The 20,945-nt window shown below is 50.6% G+C and overlaps 6 protein-coding genes across 6 annotated transcripts; 3 read left to right on the top strand and 3 right to left on the bottom strand.

Annotated features, from left to right (window-relative positions):
* Positions 1-532: 532 nt before the first annotated feature.
* Positions 533-4,461, top strand: GT037_002760 (uncharacterized protein; the record flags this gene model as incomplete). The annotated part of the gene is made up of 3 exons (XM_038927807.1): positions 533-929; positions 996-1,677; positions 2,313-4,461. 3 exons carry the CDS (start codon positions 533-535, stop codon positions 4,459-4,461), a joined length of 3,228 nt encoding a protein of 1,075 aa, XP_038789085.1.
* A 1,103-nt stretch (positions 4,462-5,564) lies between these two features.
* Positions 5,565-7,134, top strand: GT037_002761 (uncharacterized protein; the record flags this gene model as incomplete). Its single annotated transcript, XM_038927808.1, has 4 exons — positions 5,565-5,675; positions 5,723-5,870; positions 5,923-6,581; positions 6,643-7,134. The coding sequence occupies 4 exons, from the start codon at positions 5,565-5,567 to the stop codon at positions 7,132-7,134; spliced, it is 1,410 nt and encodes a 469-aa protein (XP_038789086.1).
* Positions 7,135-8,451: 1,317 nt separating this feature from the next.
* Positions 8,452-10,544, bottom strand: GT037_002762 (vacuolar segregation protein pep7; the record flags this gene model as incomplete). Its single annotated transcript, XM_038927809.1, has 3 exons — positions 8,452-10,126; positions 10,179-10,201; positions 10,251-10,544. 3 exons carry the CDS (start codon positions 10,542-10,544, stop codon positions 8,452-8,454), a joined length of 1,992 nt encoding a protein of 663 aa, XP_038789087.1.
* A 329-nt stretch (positions 10,545-10,873) lies between these two features.
* Positions 10,874-13,335, top strand: GT037_002763 (siroheme synthase; the record flags this gene model as incomplete). The annotated part of the gene is made up of 6 exons (XM_038927810.1): positions 10,874-10,969; positions 11,026-11,507; positions 11,561-11,701; positions 11,755-11,768; positions 11,971-12,881; positions 12,937-13,335. The coding sequence occupies 6 exons, from the start codon at positions 10,874-10,876 to the stop codon at positions 13,333-13,335; spliced, it is 2,043 nt and encodes a 680-aa protein (XP_038789088.1).
* Positions 13,336-15,981: 2,646 nt separating this feature from the next.
* GT037_002764 (uncharacterized protein) lies at positions 15,982-16,539 on the bottom strand (the record flags this gene model as incomplete). The annotated part of the gene is made up of 1 exon (XM_038927811.1): positions 15,982-16,539. The coding sequence occupies one exon, from the start codon at positions 16,537-16,539 to the stop codon at positions 15,982-15,984; it is 558 nt and encodes a 185-aa protein (XP_038789089.1).
* A 1,425-nt stretch (positions 16,540-17,964) lies between these two features.
* Positions 17,965-19,827, bottom strand: GT037_002765 (ferric reductase; the record flags this gene model as incomplete). Its single annotated transcript, XM_038927812.1, has 1 exon — positions 17,965-19,827. The coding sequence occupies one exon, from the start codon at positions 19,825-19,827 to the stop codon at positions 17,965-17,967; it is 1,863 nt and encodes a 620-aa protein (XP_038789090.1).
* Between the last annotated feature and the right edge of the window lie 1,118 nt (positions 19,828-20,945).

Below are 20,945 nucleotides of genomic sequence, written 5' to 3' on the forward strand. Positions count from 1 at the left end.
AAACGAACAGAGAGCAGCCAGCATTGGATCAAGGCACGACAGCTCTGCGAGACCAGACCTCGAGACACAACAAAGTGGTTTCAGAGCGTTGGAACCATTCCGATAGCGTAAACACCAGATCATTCAACAAAGAGCTCTGTAACACCATGCGAGCAGAGAATCGCAATAGAAAAGCACATCCAAGCCTGCTACGCGTTAATTCATCTTTCTTTGCTAACGTTGTCTTGAACCTAACTTAGAATTCAGTATGCTTATTCGCTCCTTCTACCGCAGCTTCACGTCTGCCTGTCGTGCATGCCTTCATTCAAGACTCACAAAGAGGATGGAAGGCACAGCTTATGTGACTACTACTTCAATGTCGATTCGTGAAGCTTGCAAGCTACCAAAACTCAACAATCGACGCTCGACTCCTGGTCCACACCCAATCCTTACCCCCTACCAGTATCCTATGTTCAGAAGACTGCCGTCTTTTTGTCGCTCAGCCCTTCGCTCAGGTTTTCTCGCTCGCTTTTCGAACGCAGCTTTTCCATCTATGGTTACTACAAGGGCTCAAAGCTACACTTCTGACTCAGCTACTCGACACCAAAGCGGACTAGAGTCAACGACAAAGTCGCTCGACGGACGACGCGCAAGATGGGCGGGTCTACTTAGCGAAAAGCACTACGAATCTCTCATTTCCGAAGTACTCGATGCCGAAATGCCCAAATATGAGAAGAGTACTGTCATCAACGCAACAGACCGGGTGACGCACAAACGCGAATGCCTCCAGATCCTGGCTTCTGCACCCTCGGTCCTAGCATCGGCAGTCAAAGGCGACCTTGTGCGCGGGATGCAGGTTGATCCTAGCCTGCAACAAGAACATGTTGCGATTTGGGAAAGAGCGTGGAAGCAACCATCCATATACATACATCTGTTAGCTGACCGCGACGGTAATGCGCCAACGCCTAATTAACTTCTCATCATCTGCGACTTTGTGGACGACTACTTATCTCAAGGTAAAGCCTCGGAACATGCATGGCACATAGATAAGATCTCTCGCCCATCAGTAGCACAACACCAGTCTGCAAAGGGCTATCGTAAGTATCTTCAAAGAAGAAGTCGCTCAGAGAAGCGTGTCGAAACTCTAGAGCTCTTCTGCCAGGGCATCCGGAAACGTTGTGACGAAACACCACCATCATTACGCGACACACCCCTCCAGTATCCTCCCAGTGAATGCGGGTATTCGATAAACTCACCTGAGCGTGTAGCAAAGCACCGTGCACGCCAATCATCAAATTATGTCATGAATCTCGTCGAGGACATCTGTAAACATCTCTACGACGTCGGGATATTTGCACAGCATTTTACCATGCACCAGTTCATCATCTACCTTATTTTCCGACAAGAACAGGCGAGTATAGCGGAGATCTTCATATCTGGACTACTCCAAGTCTGCGTCAAAGACGGCAGCGGCTTCAACGCATATCTCGCTGGGCACAGCACATCAAGCGCTAGGAAAGTTACCGACGCGGAATGGACTTCTCATGAAAGAACCACTAAGCTTGACTCTCCTTTGATGGAAAACATGAGGCAGCAGCAGCTTAGAGCAGACGAGTGGCAGCGCGCGCTGGCGCTGGCTGATGTCGAAGCTTTGGACGAGAATCTGGTAGGTGGTTCTACAGACGAAGCAGAGTGCATGTAAGCTGAATTATCCGGGCTGGCTGAAAACCATGAACTGACATTGTAATTTTAGTGCTCAGCTTTAGCAGCTAACTATACGATCTAGGACTATTGACCGTCGCATCTAGAGCGGCATGTATTTATCCTATTACATTCTATCAACTTTTACTAACAGGAATTTTCTTCTCTCCAAAAGGTCATGATGTTCGTATATTGCGCGGCGTATGAGTTTGCGAGGTGATCCACTTCATACCACTCGATTACAGACCCCTAATCTCATACTATAGGGTCCAAGGTGGCCACTATTCACAACCGAGCACAGAACCATGGTAGATACGGCCACACCTAGTATATCACATCTCCATATTTTCAGCTCGCCTGCATATCTCAAGTCGACACTACAGCCTCCTTGCATTCATTGTCATCATTGTCCATCATGTCTCTGTAAGTCATCAAATCTGACTGTACCACCACCTTATTTTTCCAAATCTTTCTTGCCTCAACGTACTCGCAAAATGTTCACCACATTTTGAATTCACGTTGAAAATGTGAAACGCCGAAAAGACCTTTGGGACACATCAAATTCACAAGAAAATTTTGGAAGATACAGAGAGATATTTTCACATGTTGACATCGTGACTAATAATGCGCAGGTCTGTTCAACAACCGCGATCAGATCAGGCCGCTCTCCTTAAGAATCGTTACACCATCCCCAACCACCTCCATATCTTCGTCGCTCGACCAAACGTGCACGACATATCTTCATTGCAGCAGTTCAACTACGATGCGCTCAACAGGTCGACAATCGAAGCACACTTCCAGCAAAACGTTGCATCCAGGTTTATCTCTCTATACGAGAGCAAAAAAACCGCCTCAAGAAAGCGCCCTCATATTGTGAAAGTTAGAGAAGAAACCCCTTCGTGTGAAGCTATCGTAGTAGACGTAGATACAAGCGGGATGGTACCTGCCTGGATGAGTATGGGAAATGGTGTGCACATCCCGGTCTGGTTTGAGGAAGACATCCGAGAGACGGAAGAAGGTCACCACAAAGAGGTGTTGTGGTTTTGCCTCGAGGAGGTGAAAAAAGTGCTTTCGATGGACGTCAATCTGGGAGAGAAGGGCGAATGGCTTGCTTGCGGTTACATCCCCCAAAGCAGGGTGATTATACACAGCGCATCGTCGAATTCAGAACCTCTGCAAAGGGTATCAAACGACGAAGAGGGATATGAGACTGATAGACAAGCACGCTGCGAGCGCATTCGCGTCGAAAACGAAAGGCTTCAACTCGACCATAAACGGCTTGAGCATATGGCCGAGAAGGCACAGTCCTCTTGTTCCGTCAAGGCGCCTCCTTCTATTCCGACTCGGAAGAGCTCCCTAGGCTCACTGGCCTGCAAGGACACCGGCGAGCGCAAGAAGGAAGTCAGTGCAGGTTCCAAAATAAGCTGCAAAACACGCAATGTGCGAATTACTGTAACAAACGCAGACCCACATAGCGCAGCGTCGCTCATGAAATATGCCATATTGATGGCGCATGGAAGGAAGACGGAGGGTAAAGAGACATGGCATGCAGAGGCGACATCATTGGCTGGAGATTCAAATCGATCAGAAAGCATACTGATGATCGAGAATGAGATACCTAATGAGAAACGAAGCGGTTTTACAGCCCGTCATGTTGGAACCCCCATGACACCGCCAGCTTCGCCAAAAGAACGGTCTAGACAGCTGGATACGCTTGATAGGAGACGCCGCGGAAATGGAAAGGATCTAACGCTACGTCACGAACTTGCTCAGCGTGACGATGGACAGTGTCTGGAGGAAGAGTCAAGGAGTCTACATCGATCCGCCGCTCCATCGCCTTCTCATTCGATGTTGAAGTCCCATCACGAAAGTGGTAATGCAGCTTCGTTTCAAGATCGCCGTTCACGCCGGGACTTGCTCATTGAGCTACAATCAGACCAGGACTCCGTACTTCGGGAGTACGCGCAAGTCAGCCTACAAGATCCCATCATCCTCCAAAAAATACAGGATTATTCTCGTCCTGGTAGTACCAGCTACGATGCAGAAAGTCGAACACACAATCAGAAGGATAACCAATCCCCCATCTCCCTTCGCAACCGTTTCACGGCCTCAACACCATCTTTTCTGGTACCAGCTCATCACCCACGCTCCAACCACGACACCCAGAATAAAGGTCGTGATCCGCCTCGGGTCGAACCACCGGCTCCATCTTCCCACTCCGCCACGACCAGTCTCTCTTCCCTCTCGGATTCCGAGCATGCTTCCATTGGAAGAGCCGTTTACGCCTCCATCGAACCCGCCTCTCATATCAACAGAGTCGACAATGTTCGGAGCGGTCAGAAGTCAGAACCTGGCTTGAGGTCAGACTCGTCTGACAGGCAATGGGGTGCTCAAAGTAGTCCTGAACCTCGATTTCCGGAACCACAAGCAGACGCGGTACTAGAGCCCTTCCCAGCTCTCAATCCGTGGGCACAACCGGAACAACCAGAGGGAGAAGCGAATTTGCCTCCACAAACAATGCCGACCCCAACCGTCTTTCCTGCAGTGTCTGCTCCGAACACAACGCCAGCACCAGTGCCCTCAAAAGGCGAGGCTTTTCTGGCCAGAGCGAAATGCCTAGGCGAGAAGGGCAGAGAAATAACGAGTCGGATAGCAGAGATCAAGGAACGTCAACATAAATTCGAGGCGAAGAAAGACAAGTGGTGGTTGAGTAAGTGGAGATCAGGCGAGAAGAGGAAGGATGGAAACAAGCGGTTAGGTGACCAAAATGAATCAAGTTGATATAAAAGTAGGCTAAGGAGAGACAAGAACTGGCTAAAATCTACGAACGTCCATGAAGCTATATATGGATGATGAATGAGGTTTCCCTATTGGCAACCTTTATCATACCGTCAACCCTTATTATCGAAGATCCAACCCAAATGATCTTTCACATCACACTACCCTGGTAAACATCAGAAGATCGGTATTGCATATAGGATGCTAGCCGTGATATCCGATATTGACGTTCATCGACGATCCCTACCCCAAGATGAGCGCATCTTCCAACCCCACACATTCAGCCCTGATCGTCCGCGTCCGTCTCATGCCAAGCCCGTGGAGTACACGGCCACAGTGGCTGGAACCGACAACCAATGAGTTGTGATTGTGGCGGTGTCTGCTAGCTGAGCCAGTGCCAATGTTGCCAAGTCGTAGAACAAGATCTCGACCTTTTCGCACAGCTGAAGCTTGACCTGTTCTGGGCCTTGTCCCTGATCCATACATCTGAAGCTTGAATCGCAGGCGAATTACGGTTTGTCCTAGTCGACGATCCGATCTATGCGCTGATTATCTGGTCACCGACACCTATCTAAAACCACCATTTGTGAACTACGCACAGGCATCCAGGCAGATTTGGCAGCTTTTACACATCGTGGTGCCGCATTTGGCAGGATTCGGTACATGCTGGACTAAGTCGCACAGAGGTCTCGTTCGTACGGCAAGAACAACAACTCGCCGAGGCAGAAGCAATCACGGCTCAGCTACTCATCTCCATCCCGCATCGCATAGAGAGTAAGCCCGCAGAGAGACCCTGCCAAGACGGGAGGCATCTTAATAGAGGCTATGCTTCACCATTCCCGCTACGTGAGCGCGTTCGATTGGAGTCACGTATTTTAGCCTTGCCATTTACAGCATCGCCATAACTGACGGACGGCGCCACCCAGAGATTGTAAACGCCAGACCTAGATTCCAGACTTTGATAGGTTGGTGGAATGCAGGAGAAACGGTCAGGGATAGGGGCACGCGACACGTTATGAAGTGCTCGCGTGTCGCAACCTTGAACGCGAAAAATCGTTGAACTCGACCTTCATTTCTATCTTTTTCACAGGCGACGATATCTCGTGATGGCGGAGAAGATGCAAAGCACGGCAAACGTGTCGAACGGCACGAATGGTGCATCGACCAGGCCGCCACTAAAAAAGCAAGACAGTGACAAGGACTTTGATGATTATTTTGTATGTCTTTATTGGTGACTACTTGAATAGTCACTAACAGAAATCAGATTGGACCGCGCGACCTCGATCACCATTCGAAATGGCCTGTCTTCCTCCGCGTCCACGGCAGTGTTACACCAGAAATGGTGCTGCCTCTGCTATTTGTAGCTGGCTGGGCAACCATGATTACGCTTATATCGAAGTTTGTTCACGACCGTATGCGTTACACCTACTCTCCTAGCATGGATCATGTATTGATAGCCTCCAGTTAGTGTAAACCAGCTCCTGCTTACGGTTCTTGGTTTTGTCGTCGGTCTGGCACTAAGCTTCAGAAGCTCCACTGCCTACGAGCGATACAATGACGGCCGTAAATACTGGGCACAACTCGCTTTCCAGTCCCAGAATCTTGCTCGCCTTATCTGGGTTCACGTCGATGAACGACATGAAAAAGACGCTGAGCTCGGCAAACAAGATCTTCTCGCCAAGATCAATTGTCTCAACTTGATCGCCGCCTATGCAGTCGCACTCAAGCACAAGCTCCGGTTCGAGCCTGGCGTCCATTACGATGACCTAAAGCACCTCGTCGGCCACTTGGACACCTTTGCACGCGATGCTGATCAGCCAGAAGCCAATAAGCCAGGTATATTCAAGACGGCAGGACAGTTCCTCGGGCTACCCATGGCCGAATCAAACCCACGCAAATTGCTGAAGCGCTCGCGTGTGCCACTCGGCAACCTTCCTCTGGAGATCCTCAACCACCTGAGTGTCTACATGAAGTCGATCTACGAAAACGGCACCTTCAAAGTTTCCATCTACCAAACGCAATCTCTCAACGCGCTCACAAGCTTCAATGATGTGCTTGCGGGGACTGAGCGGATCCTTTCCACTCCGCTCCCCTTGGCGTATAGCATTGCCATCAGTCAAATCGTAAGTGTCTCTGTACGGGCTACATATGAGGCATATACTAACTTTATACGCTTACTTTTAGACTTGGGTGTATATCCTTCTCCTGCCCTTCCAACTATACAAGCTCTTGGGATACATCACAATCCCCGCAAGCGTCTTTGCTGCCTACATTATCCTGGGCATCGCGCTCATCGGTCGCGAGATTGAAAATCCCTTTGGTACTGATGTGAATGACTTGCCGCTAGACGCATTCTGCCTGCAGATCAGGAAGGACGTGGATATCATCATGAGTAAAGCAGCGCCAAGCATCGAGCAAGTGGTCATGCACCCGGACAACCAGCTTCTCTATCCGTTGAGTAACGTGGGTAGTGCAGAATGGGCGGCGAAGAGTGTGGATGAGATTAGGGACGCGTTGGCGACCAAGCCTGGTCTGCATTTCCCGTTGGTCGAACACAACGAGCATCCGAAGCCCGGTCACTCGGTCAGTACGGGTGTTCGCCGGAGAACGACGAGTGATGATCGAGCTGAGATGGGCGAAGCCGGGCACAGCAGCGTAGCCGATGGTGGAGATTAAATGCGCATCGAGTGCGGACAAGAGCACTATGCTGACTGGAAATGAAAACATGAAATCTCATTTCTGAGGTCATCTGTAACCCCAGAAGCCTTGAATGACAGACTAAATCAACCGTGTTTTCTCGAAATTATCTTCCAGGAGTTCACTTGCGATTCGTTGCTTCCCTAGTCATCAAATTTCGATGCATCTGAGAAGAATGCGAGTGTTGTCTTCGGCCACGAACAAGGCGCGTTGCTAGCGTAGACTACAATAACTTTTTTTTGCTTAGCCCACTCATACCTTGGTCGCTCTGCGCGTTTCCGGCTTGGATGTAAAAAACCACTTGCGAGTCCGAGTTGCCAAAGGCAACAAGAATGCAGTCACCACTTGAGAGGCCAGCGAGATTCGATGCCGGCCAATTTTCGGACTTTCACCCACTACCATTCCCCCGATCCCCACAATTCAGCCCTACAACAACTCCTTCCCGGCCATCGCGCCCACACATCCCAAAACTTGTTAGTACCATTCCATCCCTTCCCAATACATTCCCTTGTGGAGCCGAATTACCCGAATCGGGTCCGCGCACGGCCCGTACATATCCTAATCGAGCAATGACGTGCCGAAAGTAGGTGGGCAAAGTTGGCAGTGGCGAGTCGAGTTGCAACAGTTGGGCTAGCAAAAGTTGGCACCGTTTTCAACACTTTGTTTGGAGAGTTACTGGATTGGGAATGTGGATGAAAATGACGGGATGACGACGAGGTTCGTGATTGTAGTGACGTTGGTGGTATGTGACGTCGGAAGTAAATGGTTGTGGTCGAGGCTAGTTGGATGCTAGATGACAGACGGAGGCGACGCGTGGTATTGTGATTGGGTAGGCTGGAGCATCATCGAAAAAATTACAGCATCGAGAATATGGGAAATTGCAATATTTTGTAACTCTTATTGCGAGGAATCATAGGTGCGCAGGTGGTAGCCCTTTCATTCTTCTGCTACATATACCATTATGGATATAATGTGAGACGTGGTGCTCACAAAAGGCCCGACGTGTCCCGCCCGAATCCCTACAACGCCGTTCTCCTTTGAGAACCTGTCACCCCTTTTACCGGCCTGGAGGCCATCGCCTGGGGCGTGCACAACATCTGAGGTATGCATGCAGGTCGTTGGAATAGTGACCCACGGTAGGTCATAACGACAGGCTCTTGTCCCAGTGGGGTGGCTCCTGCGTTTATCGCCTGTGGAGTTCATAGGTCCGTAGCGGCGCCATGAAAAATCGATATTGTGACCATGCCCTGTAATAGGGCCAGTCAAGGTTCTGGAAGACTACATCCCTGGAGCTTTTCACCCAGGCTGTGGACTAGCCATCCCTCCATTGTACGCACTTGCAAAGTCCAATTGTCCAAGTTGGCCGTTGATCTGGTCAATCTCTTTATTCAAGTCTTCCAGGTTCTGCGCCAGACTGGAAACTTCGTCAAATCTTCGGTGTTTGGTAGCGTCGGCAACCATCTCTGACACCATAAACTTCTGTTCCTCAAGCACAATCAGTCGTTCTCTCAGCTCCTTCTCTTCCGATTCCATTGCGGAAACCTCGCTACTGCTCACGACACTGCCGGCGGAGCGGTCGTTGTACTTGATAGAGGCGAGAGCACTGCCTCCGTTCGATCGGCCTTGCGGGGCAGCATGCTTTAGGATCTTCGGTAACGACCGTAAGGGCAACATGTGTAAGCTTAGAAAGCTGTAAGCTTGCTGGTATACTGCTCGCTGTAGCTTCTGTTGTGTCGGCGAGTCTGTAGGTAGGTCTCGTATTCGTTTCGCAGCCACATCGAATTGTGCGAAGCCATCCATCAAACGCTTCCGTACCTTGGTTGCGTCGGTCAACTGCTGCGGCGTAGGCGACTTGTCTGGATCCTGCAGCGCTTGCAATAGCTTGTGGAAGCGTGGAAGAAGTAGTCGAATGCCTCTTTCAAACTGAGCAAGGTTCTCGTAGGCGCGCTGGTCCTTGGGCTTGTCGGCTAGTTCGCGTTCAAAGTCGCCTCTAGCGAACAACGTGTGCTGGCAATCTTTGCACATTCGCACGTCGATGCTCATCTGAGTAGCATCCTTCTCGGTCTTTTGCGCACTGGCGTCGACATTAAGGCCTACCTCCGAGGAGCAGCCAGTCTTCGGATCGCTGCATACTACGCGCCCGCACAAGCGACAATGGGATCTCCTGAAGGTATATGTCGCAAATTCCTGTTGACAGAAGGGGCAGTTGGACACTTTGGCATCTTCCTCCCAAGTGATGATGGATTGCTCCAGAGCTTTCCGTTGGTTCTTGACGCCCGCCAGTGAGGAGAACCAGCCCCCGGTAGTCGGTGTTTCCTCTATCGGTGGTGGGTCTGCGAGGAGCTGCGTCAATTTTGTAAGGCGCTTCTCAAGCCTGCTAACCTCCATGCGCTCCCTGTCCACCCGTTTCCGTCTGATGTTGGTGAAGTCGTCGAAGTGGTCGCGCTCGACACCGTGGTGGTCGTTGTAGCCGTCTCTTGACTTGTAGCATGTCTCACACACCCGGCACCAGATGCCTCTGACAGGGTCATGCTTAGCCTGCCGCGACAGCTTCATCTGGTACATGGTGTGTTCCTCGCAGAACAGCCTTCCACACTGCCTGCAGTTCACTGCTGGCTGATTCCCACCCAGTGCCATTTGTGATGCGGTGATGGGTCTTGCGCAGACGGGATCTGAACACACATCGCGGTATCCCGGCCTCTGCCAATGTGCTCGCGTGACTTCCTCCTCCGGGTCTCGGCGCACGGGTGCGGGTTCGTAGGCAGCGTGGGCGGTCGAGCTGCTGGCAGAGTGGGAGATTGGAGGGGGCATAGGGGCATCGTTGGATTCGAAGACGTCGAGTCCTTTGAGCTTCTGGTTCAAGACGGCGAGGGGCTGGAACTTCTTCGCCTTGTGCATCTGCGCCTCGAACCAGTTCTTGACCTCATCCTGCTCCTCGACTACCAGGTTCTGGTGGTTGTCGTCGAGATGTCTAATAACACTAGTCAGGAATAGCATGTTGGGCTGGTGTGAGGGAGTGGTACCGGTTGAGTTGGAGTAATGTTACCTGCTACGTCAGAATCACTGTACATACTCGGCAGGTGCCATGAACCCACCATTTCCTCATTACATATCGGGCACACGAGTCTACTGGACGCGCTCGCCGCCGCATTTTCAGTCGGCCCAACCAGCACCTTGCTGCTGATGTCCTCCCGGGTCTCATGGGTGCTGGCTGGGCTGATGGACGTCTGCGAGCTCAGCGACACCGAGCTCTCCGAGGGCGATAGCAGGCTCGCATTGCGGCGATGGGCAGGTGCAGTTGCTGCTGGCTGCGGAAGTGGCGCAGCGGGCGACAGGTTCCTCCCGCTCCCCAGTACGCGACCGCCGCCCAGAGACCTGCGGGAGGTCATATTCGGGAGTGTCTTGTGGAGTCGTGAAAGTACATGGGCCAGGATGGGTAGGCTAGAGGCGTGGGTCTTGGGCGCGCCGTTACAGGACACGCTAAGGATGCATGTCCGTTCCGTCGTCGCAGTCGCACAATGGAGACATTGCTAGTGGCCGGCAGGGTAGGAGGCATTGCGTGATTAGACTCTGACGAGTAATCACATGCGATGAGAAAAACTCTATATACAGGCCAGCCCGGCGCGTCCTCTTTCTGCACGGCCTTGGCAATGACGCGGAACAGTCGACATGGCTATCTCCGGCCTGCCTCCTCCTTCTCCGCAACACTCTCCGCACCATGAAAGGACCCTACCCAGAGATCCAAGGCGGCGGCTCGTTGATTTTGGCATGGCAGATCCGCAATAAACGCGTCCTGGTAGTCGGCGGCGGCGAGGTATGTCACAGGCCTCATGGCTCCCTACAAAGTATTGACGGTTGACAAAAGTCTAGGTCGCCGCTGGTCGCATCGTCAACGTGCTCAATGCCGACGCCAAAATCACCGTCGTCTCTCCGCGCGACGGCCTCAACGAAGAAGTCGCCTACCGAATCGAACAGGGCCAAGTCGACTATGTCGACCGCAAGTTCGAGCCCCAGGATCTCGATGGCGTCGACATGGTCCTGACGGCCGTCGACGACCCGGAAGCCTCGTCGCAGATATACAAGCTGTGCAAGGAGAGGCGGATAGCAGCCAACATTGCCGACGTGCCGCCCGAGTGCGACTTCTACTTTGGCAGCGTCCACCGCGACGGGCCATTGCAGATCATGGTCAGCACAAACGGCAACGGCCCCAAGCTAGCCAACATCGTAAGGCGGCAGATAGCAGCCGGGCTCCCATACAACATCGGCAACGCTGTGCAAAGAGTCGGCATGCTGCGAAGGAAGCTGCGAAAGGTTGCTCCCAACATCGAGGAGGGTCCAAAGCGGATGCAGTGGTGCGTCATCTCCATCGCATCTTGAAGAACACAAGCTGACTCAGAATCTGCAGGATGTCAAAAGTTTGCGAACAATATTCGCTCGACGACCTTTGCGCCATGACCGAAGAAGACATGGAGATGCTCCTGGGCTTCTACAAGCCCAACACGGTCCCGTCGCTCGAACAAGTACGCCTGCAGGAAGAGGATGGAGCGTACGATGGGCCTTTCTTAATCTGATCGCATACATGGGTTCGGCGTTGGGTAGACAGCATAATGTAGGTGTAACCGGGAGCTGCGGCGACGCTATATCTCCGATTTTTTTGTATATCAATTGTACACTTTCCTACGCTCCTACCTATTCCATCTCATCTCAACCCTGTCGGCCAATTAGGTAGACTGGCCCGAGCGTCAGCTTTGCACTAATTTGCGGATCCACTGTTTCCATCACCAGAACACGGCACGACAATTCATGACACCCCAGTCAATTCAGTAGTCATGTCAGAAGACGGCACGAACCTCGCACAGCGCCCGCCATACGTCACCGTCGACTTCAAGGCCCTCGCGAAGAGCGATAAAGACTTCAAACAACTATGGCAGCGCACGTCGGGTAAACTAGATTTCCAAGATCCCAGTACTACCCAGGCCCTCTCCAAAACGATGTTAAGAGTAGACTTCGGTCTTGAACTTGACGTGCCAGATGATCGCCTATGTCCGCCAATCCCCAATCGCTGGAACTATGTGGCCTGGCTGCAAGGTCTAATCGACTCCACATCGCCAGACTACTCCAGCAGATATGATTCAAGTCGCCAGGTTCAGGGCTTGGACATTGGTACCGGAGCATCCGCTATATATACCTTGCTGTGCCTAAGATCACGTCCAAACTGGTCAATGTGCGCTACAGATATCGACAAGAAGAGCTTTGACTCCGCAGCCCGCAACCTTGCTCTCAACAATCTCATGACGCGTACCAAGTTACTCCAGACCACGGAGCTAAACCCTCTTATCCCTCTCGCAGCCCTCGGGGTTGATCGTCTCGACTTTACCATCTGTAATCCACCCTTCTTTAACGATGTGTCCGATATGCAGTCCAGCTTGAAGGGTGAGGGAAAGAGCTGGAAGCCCAACGCCGTATGTACAGGCTCAGAGAACGAAATGGTATGTTTCGGTGGTGATCTTGGTTTCGTGACGAAGATTGTCAATGAGAGTCTTGTCCTCAGAGAAAAGGTGCAGTGGTATACTAGTATGTTCGGCAAAATGGAAAGCGCAAAGACCATCATCAACCTCTTGAAGAAGCACGGCATCACAAATTGGGCGGTCGGTGATATCGATGTTGGGTCCAGCACCAAGCGATGGATCGTCGCGTGGAGCTTTGGAGACTTCAGGCCACGAAATGTAGGTGCTATCTAACACGTTTGAGCTACCAGTGGAATATGCTAACCGCATTCAGAGCCACGCACGAATCGAAAAGATGGCTAATGAGTTCCTGCCGTTCCCGACATCTTATCCCATCGCACTACCACCTTCAGTCGAGCCGCAGACAGCAAAAGACGCTATCAACACCCAGCTTTCATCGCTCGATCTAACCTGGATGTGGGACGCTGTTACATCGACTGGCATCGGCGAAGCAAGTCAAAACGTGTGGAGTCGCTCATATCGCCGCGCATACGAGCGTAAGCAAAGAGAAGGTCTCGTTGACATGAAGCAAGATCGAAAGATCGAGCTGGCATTTCGTATCCGGGTCGTGGAGTTGGCGCGTGAGGTAGTCGTTGAGTGGTTAAGAGGCACGGATCAGGTGTTGTGGGAGAGCTTGTGTGGGCTTATACACCGACATTTCAAGAAGACTTGAGCGTCAAAGATGTTGTTCTAGCCTCAGGGGGCGGGTATGTCGTCTCCGCATTTCCTGAATTTCTTACTGGTATACAGTAGCGCCATGCGTCAGCCGTCACATTTTACATGCCCGCTGCCATCACTTCACTCCAGGTTCAGCAAGGGAGCGAATCTTTTTCACCGAGTTCAGAAATCTCCCGTTTGAGTGGTACACGCGAAGATTGTGGTATTGTCACATCAGCATGTGTCAGCTTATCCTTGGCGCTGGTGATTCCAACCACCCAGATCAGGAATTTCATGCCACTGTTACATCCAAATAATCCAAAAGCATTCAAGTTACGTATGTCAATGTTCTGTCCTTGGTAGATCTCATCTCCAATGGACGTACTACGCCGCCTAAGTGACTGTGCCTCAATATCAGCCCGTTTCCGCCGTTGCAATGGATGGACTCCTTGCTTCTTATTGTTCAACTCTCCAGACATAAAGAACCAAGTTCCTTCCCTGTATCTACCTCTTCGTCCCAACTTTTCTTGTATTATCCTCCGAGGTATCCTACATATCTGCAAGCCTCATTCAGCTTTACCTCATTCTAGCCGAACATGCACGCCCGTTTTGCAACCATGATGCTCGCCACACTGGGCCTCATCAAGATCGCGTTCGCTGCTGCCACTCCTTCTGTCGTCGTTGAATGCGGTGCTGTCGCCCCGTGGAACACTTGTGTACAAGGCTGCCCTGGAACCTGCAAGCAGACAAGTAGCCATGTGTGGTGCGACTGTCCCTGGCAGCAAGGAGGTGGAGGCGCATGAGCGGTGAGTCAATTGTCAGTCAGGTTGCGAAGTCTGACTCATCTTGAATCCGTGCTGACCAATTAGAAGAAGAGCCGTGAGGGACGCGGAGGAGAATGAGTGTTGATGTTGAGTGTGGAGGGGGAGTGTCTGGACAAGAAATGCAAGACAGAGTAGCTTGAGTATGGAGCACGTCTCACATAACATGGCTCAGGTTGGAATCATCAGCTGACAATCTGCTTGTCTATAACAACATGTGAACACTCCTGTATTGTAGCAGAATATCTATCCCCACTCATGTTCCATCTTGCTCTACTTTTATGTCTGTCTCGCCGAACAACAGCGCACTGGACAACAGACGCAAAGTAATGATGCATCTGCATTCTTGTTTTCTTCTCTTTTCTCCTGCTCCTCGCCTCAATCATTGCTCAGCCCGGGGGCAGCATACTATCAGGTGTCACATGCGGCATCGTGCGTCTCACCAGCTACTGCATAGCAAACTGCCCTTGCTATTGCGTTGCCTCCGTTACAAATCCATCCTGGATTTATTTGGATTTGACAGTAAGCTCTATCATAAGAGTGTATTTGTTAGTAAGTCGAAGCAGCGAAGACACGGTGTCTCAATGGCTGATACTTTGGCAATTGGCTCTTCGACCAAATCTTTGGATTGGATGATGAAGAACGTGGTGGCTAGCACCTCCGACAAGAAAGCAGTGTCACCCGTATGCACGATAGCGAGGATTGAGGATTGTGCAAGGTCTGCCAAGTGCATGAATGTCTCTAATAAGTTCAGGCTTTGGTAGGAACTACCTAGGTACCTTGTCGAAGCTTGAGAAACATCTTCGTCTTTGGTTCGCGATGAGCACAAGGTCAGTGACTGATGTTTGTCAATTAGGTATCTTTCAAATTGATGATAGAGTAACATCATAGCATGGAAAGGGCTAAGGTTAGTATGGCGATGGTAACATTATGCCATTGTAAAGATATGATAAACATCATGATAGTCGAAATAGTAGTAAGGATCTAATAAAAATATGGTAAATTAATGAAAGACTGAGTTACGGTAGAAATTACAACGTCTTTATAATCCCCCAGAACTCATAAAAGCAGAACAATCTTAACGATAACACAACACACCCGTGCAGTGTTTGCTTAGGCACTAGCCTATTTGAGGCACCTGCATTGCATCCCTACAGCTGTCGTTCCTGCGAGATCATTACAACCATGAGTACTATGTACCAAACCACTAGAAACTAATTGCTGTCCTACAGAACCTTAGGCAGAATCTCTATTCTACCCTTATAAAACTGTTCTATCGTACCGTGCACCGTAGAAAAGCCAAAAGGCCTACGATAGGATAATTAAACCTAGGGATCTTGAAACAGGTTTTGAACCGCAGAACGGGAATGTTTATAAGATGTTGCTAGGAAGCTACATAGAAAATAGTTGACTTACCCTGTGAACAAGCATTGTCCTTAGACAAGTGACATATCCTCGCGAGGACCTTTCGAGGCTTTGGTCCATTTACAACGCTTGGTTCTGATACTCGGAAGAGTATTTTGAACAGTCTAGGTATTTATCCTAAACTACAACGTAGTTGCGTTGAGTCAGAACTACTATATGTTAGTATCGAGGCGTGGACATTGAGAGTTGAAGAAGAGTCAAAGAAGGTCAGTGAACATTTTTTTTTTCATCATTTAGGCCGGAGAAAACCGGAAAAAGGGTTCGTTGTATACTATGAGATTATTTCTCATTTCACAGATAACACGCAGGATGTGTGCCTGCGAGGCCATATCAATGGCAATCAGTACTTTCTTTGAATGACCAAGCCTTACGTTCCATGGTTTTGTATAGCCGCAATAGCCCATCTCCGCCTCCGCTCAAACGATAGGTTCATCCCAAAACATACTCTTGTCCATCTCCTCCGCCATACCCTTAGCCATTGGCGGCGCATCGAAATCCGGCTTCCTACCCGCACATAGTCCCTCCATCAGCCCGTCATCCCTGACGCCACCTCGTCCGGCGCCTCCCGCTCGTCCACCTCTAGCACCAGCTCGACCTCCTCTCTCAAAGCCTCTACCCCTACCACCGCTAAAATCCATCGGCGCCATACACTGCGGATTTGCCGCAGCTCTATTCTCGCGATGCAGCTGTCCGCCGTGTAAATCGCCCTTGAGCTCCTCGCGGCTGTCTACCTCGTCAGTGGTGTACTGAAACGTGTTCCAAGCATGAAGTTGGCTTTCGAGACCACGGGGCGCACGGCCGGCGCGGGTGATGACTGGTCGGTTGGCGTGCAGGGCAAAGTCGCGGTCGCCAATTGCGGCGGTATCTTGGTCGAAGCGCTTGGTACCAAGATCGGCGAGCTCAACGGAATTGTGGTAGAAGGACGCTTCTTGGGTCGTGCCGTGGCCATTGCCGGTCGCGTTGGGGTCCGACATCGTATGAAGATTGGTTGGATGGTTTGAAGAGGAGAGAATGAGTAAATTAAGCGGTTTGTTTGCTGAAGTAAGAATCGGAGTTGACGTTGGTTTCGCCGTAGATTTGAAGGAGTTCAGGTGGTTGCTGGTAGTAAAGCGCAAGTGAGAGAGAATCCACTTTACTACTGGTAATAGGAAAAGATAGTCTAGCAGTGCCTTCAGCATTGGAATGCCCGGTCATGCAGAGTTGACGCTTTTGCGAGAGTTGGTGAGTGAGTCAGTGATGAGATTAGAGATGATTTTGTACTGATGGTGGTGAGGAAGGAGCACTGGAAAGTTGGGGCAGTGACGTGCACTCTCACCACGTTGCAGAGCGCGTCGCATTCCCATACCGCTTCAACACTAATTACAGGAGATTATTACTTAATAGAAAAGTTCACTACATAAATAGAAGTATATGGCAATCTGAATCGTGATGGGCCATCATCATTGAGCGAAATTAGTGACATACCATTAAAACGAAAGACTGAAGAGTGAATGACCGACAAGCAAAAAAGAAGGTTATGTGATTTAAAAAGAAGACTGCGACTCAATTCGAACTCAGAGCAAAAATAGATCGCCTTTTTCGACCCGATACGACTGGATCACACCCTGCACGACAGGGTAGACATGCACGAAGACGTACGCTACCGGATCTTCCAGTTCTCTATGAAATAGTACCAAGTTGATGGATATATGTACTACATTATAATGTCTTTGGTTTGGAGAGGCGAGAGCGTTTGCTGTGTAACATTAGAAAAAAGGCTCCGTAGTACATTTCCACTGAAACAGAGGCGTTTATAACGGCTTAGAGGAGTACGATACATACAGGGCCCTCTTTTTATGGGTTTAGGTAGGCTCCAAATCAGACGCCAGTTAGATTCAGAAATGTTGATACTTACTTCGTTTCTGCTTATTGAACCATACGCTTTGTGCTAGGGACTCTCAGTGATTTGCGGCAAAACAAATGGAGTGAAAGTTCGTTTTAAAAGATTCTGTCATAGTGTAGTTTGTTTGTTCAAACGGAAGCGAGGACACTTCAACATTCACGTACTGTATTAGAATAGACTCCTAATTTTAATGGCCAAGTTTCCAACCGAAAGTCGAGCTGAGACATGCCAGCCATGGGTGAACTCTCGGAAAGACACTACGGGCGTACCAGCTTGGGCTCTTCACCTTGTGTGGCGTCATATTCCGACGGTACACACTTGCCTTAGGCCCGGCCGGGTGTGGTACCACTCTGGCGTTACTGCGAGCACTTGGACCAAGGAGCGTCGCAAGGGTGTCGTACTGTAGTAGTGCCTTGTTTAGATCGACTCGGGCAAACGAGCCGAGTATAGTCTACGAGTACACGTGCCTTGTTGAATTTGCCATGGCGATAGATTACCATCCCACCGAAGGTGTCGGTCAGTACGAGAGCGCCTCCTCAAAAAGGTCAATGCTCCGTACGCTCACCCTGCGTCTGACAGCTGCCCTAACGCTGTCACTGAAGCCTCTTGGCCCACACACGGAAACCGCCATAGCACCAATCTGTGCAAGTACCTCTCCATCCAGTACACTCTGTACCTCACACCGGTGCAGTCTCACATCGAGGTACGCCGGTATAGACCGACCTCCAAGCTCGAAGGAGACCATCCTGGAAACGTAGAGCCGTATGCTCACAACTTCGCGAAAGTGCTGTGTAGCGGCGATCTCATCGAGCCATGACCGCACCCATTCCAACGCATCGAGGTTGGTTATGCACCAGACCAGGGAAATCTTCTGTGTAGCGGCAATGTTGCTGTTGTGCGCGTTCAGTAAATGTCGGACGAAAGACAGCTGGTGTGTGATTCCTACTCCGCCAGCAAAGAGGACAACAGTGCCATACGAGTCGAGCGAATGATAGCCACCATATGGCCCCTCGATCGCTCCCCACAGGTGCACCCGAGCGTCTTGGTGTTTTACCGCCAGCTTGTAAAGAGAACTCGTCATTCCTTGGCGTGAGCGAATAATACACGAAACGGTGCTAGGCCCGCCTTCTGAGTCAAGGTCATCGATGCTGAAGGGTGCCTTTTCCGCCAAAGCATTCGCGTCTCCGGGTGATTGGGACCAAGCCACTGAGAACGGGTGTGACTCCATTAGTGCTATTCTCGGCATGTAGATCTGAACGTGTGATCCAGGGTTGGCGTTCCACGAGTGGGGAAGTGTAAAGGTGACACGCGTTGCCTCACCCGGTAATCTTTCTAGGCCCACAAGGGTCCACTTCTTCTCTTTCCATGAAAAATTGTAACGTAGTATGCGAAGGATGCGAATCGAGGGCTCTAGTGATAGGAAAATGATGACTAAGTAGACCCAGGGCAGTTGTGGCAGAGCATGCTTTGCCAAATGGAAGTAAACACCGAATACCGCGACTGCGAGGCCGATGCGGTGTAAAGAGAGGAATGTCTCGTAAAAAGAGCGTCTGATAGGGCCGATGGAACGTATAATGAGAAACAAGAAGGCAAAAAAAGCTGCAAGACCGCACTGATACGACAGCGATCGTTTTAGAAGCCAGCTCACGCTATGCCAGCCACTGTTCCCATTGTGAGTCGCCCGATATGTGTTGTACAGGAAAGCGGCGGCATGAGCAGTAGCCTCTACTACAACAAGTCGCGCCGTCCATCGATGGAAAAGGTTGAAAGTATCGTAGCTGACTTGAAGGAGGTTTATTAAAGGGTTGTTCCGAAGAGCAAGGAGAACGGCCAATAAAAGGTTGAATGTCGCAAGAGTTCCACACCGGCCGCGAAACTCGGCCACCATCTGGGGACGTGGACGTACGGAGACGACCAAGCAATACGCTATGTTACTGAGGATATAGACGACAATTACCAAAAAATGGACGCGAGTGGGTAAAGAGGCTGATGTTGTACCACCTGTAGAGCCTTTCGCTTGTTGCCGACGTTTCGTAGGCCCGACTGGCGCATAAAACAAGTGCCGCTTGAGTGCTCCCCAGTACACATAACGATCCTTTGCCCAAAGTTCTTGACCTTTACATGAAGCGATCGCTGAGATTCGTCGGCGATCGTTTCGCGCCGCAACAAAAACACGAAAGGATAGAGCGATCAGGATCGGGAACAGGGCAGTTATAATGAGGATTCTGACGAACATGTAGTTCGTGGTCTGATTGACGCCCGCAAGACCTTGGCTGAACTTGAAAGATTCAGAGCTTGTATCGATCTTGTCGTTATGAAGGTCATCGAAGGGCAGTGCATCGGAGAGGGATGATGGATTCTGGGTCGTTGTGGCGTCCATCTGTTATCAAGTGCCAGGTAAACAGCGCGTTTCGCTGACGGTCGTCTATGAGGTGCTTTAGAAGAGACTGTGGAAGCACATTGCAAAGCTTTATAGCATTTTAGCGATTGGAAGGCTTCTGGTATGTGGGTGATATTGGGGCCAGGTGTGGTCTGGACTATGCGTTCTGTTCACAAAAGAGACGCGCGCTATGTTCGGATCTCGAAATCGGATGCTGCGTTGATCGGTCTCGTTCAATGTCACATCAAAGATGTGGTGAGCTTGGTAGTTGGAAAGAGCCAAAGGTTGAGGTCTCGCGGCCGTTGACTACCAGTCAGCACACCTGCACAACCGCGATTTGGGTCAAGTTTGCAGCTAAGAGCATTAGCAGTGGTAACGCAGGAAGACCCTATAGTAACACCACTGACTGAGCCGCGATCTCGGACTCAGTAGCGGTTTCCATGCGGATCGAGACTTGCGAACGTGAGCGAAGCGTGGTCTTATATTATCGGAGTCTGAGGATCAGTTGCTTACTTTACATCCGCGGGGCTGTACTTGTAAGCGATGACTTTCAGATCAGCTTGGCTGTACACAATGCGCGAACCAAATAAGGTCATCGTGACAAGCTAGAGGCATCGTGATTGGTCTTCATGTAAGACCGGGTATATGGCAAGGCGCAAGTTGTAGTACGAAGATCCAAGGACATCGGATAGCGCCGACACGAGCTTCATCTGTCTAAGCCCTACCCAAGTCTGCACCTAGCTGATTCCAGAAAGAAATAATATCCCACTCCAGGTTACCGGTGAGAAAAAGAGTCAATGTTATCCAGGTGATGGACTGCGTTTGGAGAGCTTCCGGTTGCCAAGTGTCTGCTGCGACAGCAGGATGGATGATGAGGACAATTGTGCAATCTGTAGAACTGGGACATGCTTCTGACACCAGCAAGATCGTACGCCGCATAGCTCGTATCAGCCCATGACCCACATATCCGGTACAGCGTCTTGTGAGTGTCATAGGCTCCGTCCTGTACCATGAGTGCTGGAGACACAATTATTGGCGGGATTCTATCCGACTGCCTGCCGATATTTACCGGACGTCTTTGTCGTTGGTCTGCGATTGCAGCGTAAAGTCAATGAATC

This window comes from Alternaria burnsii (genome assembly GCF_013036055.1).
Source record: "Alternaria burnsii strain CBS107.38 chromosome Unknown 746, whole genome shotgun sequence".
In the NCBI taxonomy this organism is placed as follows: domain Eukaryota; kingdom Fungi; phylum Ascomycota; class Dothideomycetes; order Pleosporales; family Pleosporaceae; genus Alternaria; species Alternaria burnsii.